At 38.6% G+C, this 1,392-nt stretch overlaps 1 protein-coding gene across 1 annotated transcript; it reads left to right on the top strand.

Moving 5' to 3' along the window:
• Positions 1-237: 237 nt before the first annotated feature.
• Positions 238-855, top strand: KRTAP27-1 (keratin associated protein 27-1; the record flags this gene model as incomplete). Its single annotated transcript, XM_081063806.1, has 1 exon — positions 238-855. The coding sequence occupies one exon, from the start codon at positions 238-240 to the stop codon at positions 853-855; it is 618 nt and encodes a 205-aa protein (XP_080919932.1).
• Between the last annotated feature and the right edge of the window lie 537 nt (positions 856-1,392).

Below are 1,392 nucleotides of genomic sequence, written 5' to 3'. Positions count from 1 at the left end.
CATTTTAAAGATTCAAAATGGGCTGGCTGGTTTGTTAATAAGACGTCATCTTCACATGTAACTAAACAAAGTGCTAATGAGATGTTATCCTTCAAATTAGCTTAAGCAATGAGGTGGAAAGGAATCTTGAGAAGAAGCCAACACCCAGTTTTCTGAGTATATAATCTCCCCAGCAAAGAACTTCAGATCCAGCATGTTAGGTCCTTATAACCAACTTCAATCAAGGGTTTTGACAATATGTCCCAGAGTCACTGCTACTCGCTCAAGAGCTCCTACAATGTCCCACCACTCTCTGCCATTGTGCACGGGTCTAATCCTATAAGCTTTGAAGATGGATTTTTTTTACCCAGCAGCTGCCATGACAGGACCTGGCTCTTGGACAACTTTCAAGAAACCTGCAGTGAAACCACCAGCAGCAAAGTATCCAACGGTGAACAGGAACTGTGCACAGAGGACAGCGGTGTACAAAGTGCTTGCCTCCACAGAGTTGTCCAAACTACTTGTTCTAATTCCAGGCCCCATGTAAAGAAAACATGTGAATCAGGAAGTTCTTCGACAGTGTTGAAGTGTGTTTCTCAGCCTTGTCAATCAGAAAGTAGCCAGCGAAAAGGTTTTGCAATCCAGAGCTGTCAACCTGTGAGCTACGCAGCAAAGTGTTGTCCACCCAAGACTTACGTGTCTCAGAGTTGCCAAGCTCTAGAATGTGAATATAGTCAATGCCAGACTCAGAGCCCTGAACTCAGTTCCTGCAGACCTCTGGTCCCTGTCACAACAGGGCCACAACTCCTGGAATCTTCTAATAGTTATGAACCAACTTGCTGTGTTACTGGTGGTTTGCAATTGCCTAGTAAGTGAAGAATGTGCAGAATGTGTAAGGGACATAACATATTCTAATTTGGATGAACTGATTCCTGAGATATTTGGGAACTTTTATTTCTCTAAGTACAAATTATTGTGCATGTGTTTGTAAGTGAATTAATGCGTCTTCTGCTGTTTCCAAAGAAGAAAAAAAAAGTGTTGTTTTGCTCTTTTGGGCCCTTTGGGTGCTAAGCTGGGATTGGAAAGCATGTTGATTATTTTAGATCACTAGGACACTATTTGCTATAGACCAATAAAAGTTTCAACCAGGGACTAACATGAGTACTTAAAAAGTCAACATTACACTGTGGCTACTGGTTATTATCTATGGAAACACTTAGCACTGAATCTAGAATATAATAACATAATATAATATAATATAATATAATATAATATAATATAATATAATATAATATAATATAATATATAATATAATGTAAATATCATGTATTGCTAATATCAGAAATCCATAATTCAAGATGGTGTAGTAGATAAACACTGTGCCTGCTTCCTTCCATGAACACATTAAAATGA

Source organism: Rhinolophus hipposideros, assembly GCF_964194185.1.
Source record: "Rhinolophus hipposideros genome assembly, chromosome: 2".
Lineage (NCBI taxonomy): Eukaryota > Metazoa > Chordata > Mammalia > Chiroptera > Rhinolophidae > Rhinolophus > Rhinolophus hipposideros.
This window is presented reverse-complemented; position numbering and strand designations above follow the sequence as displayed.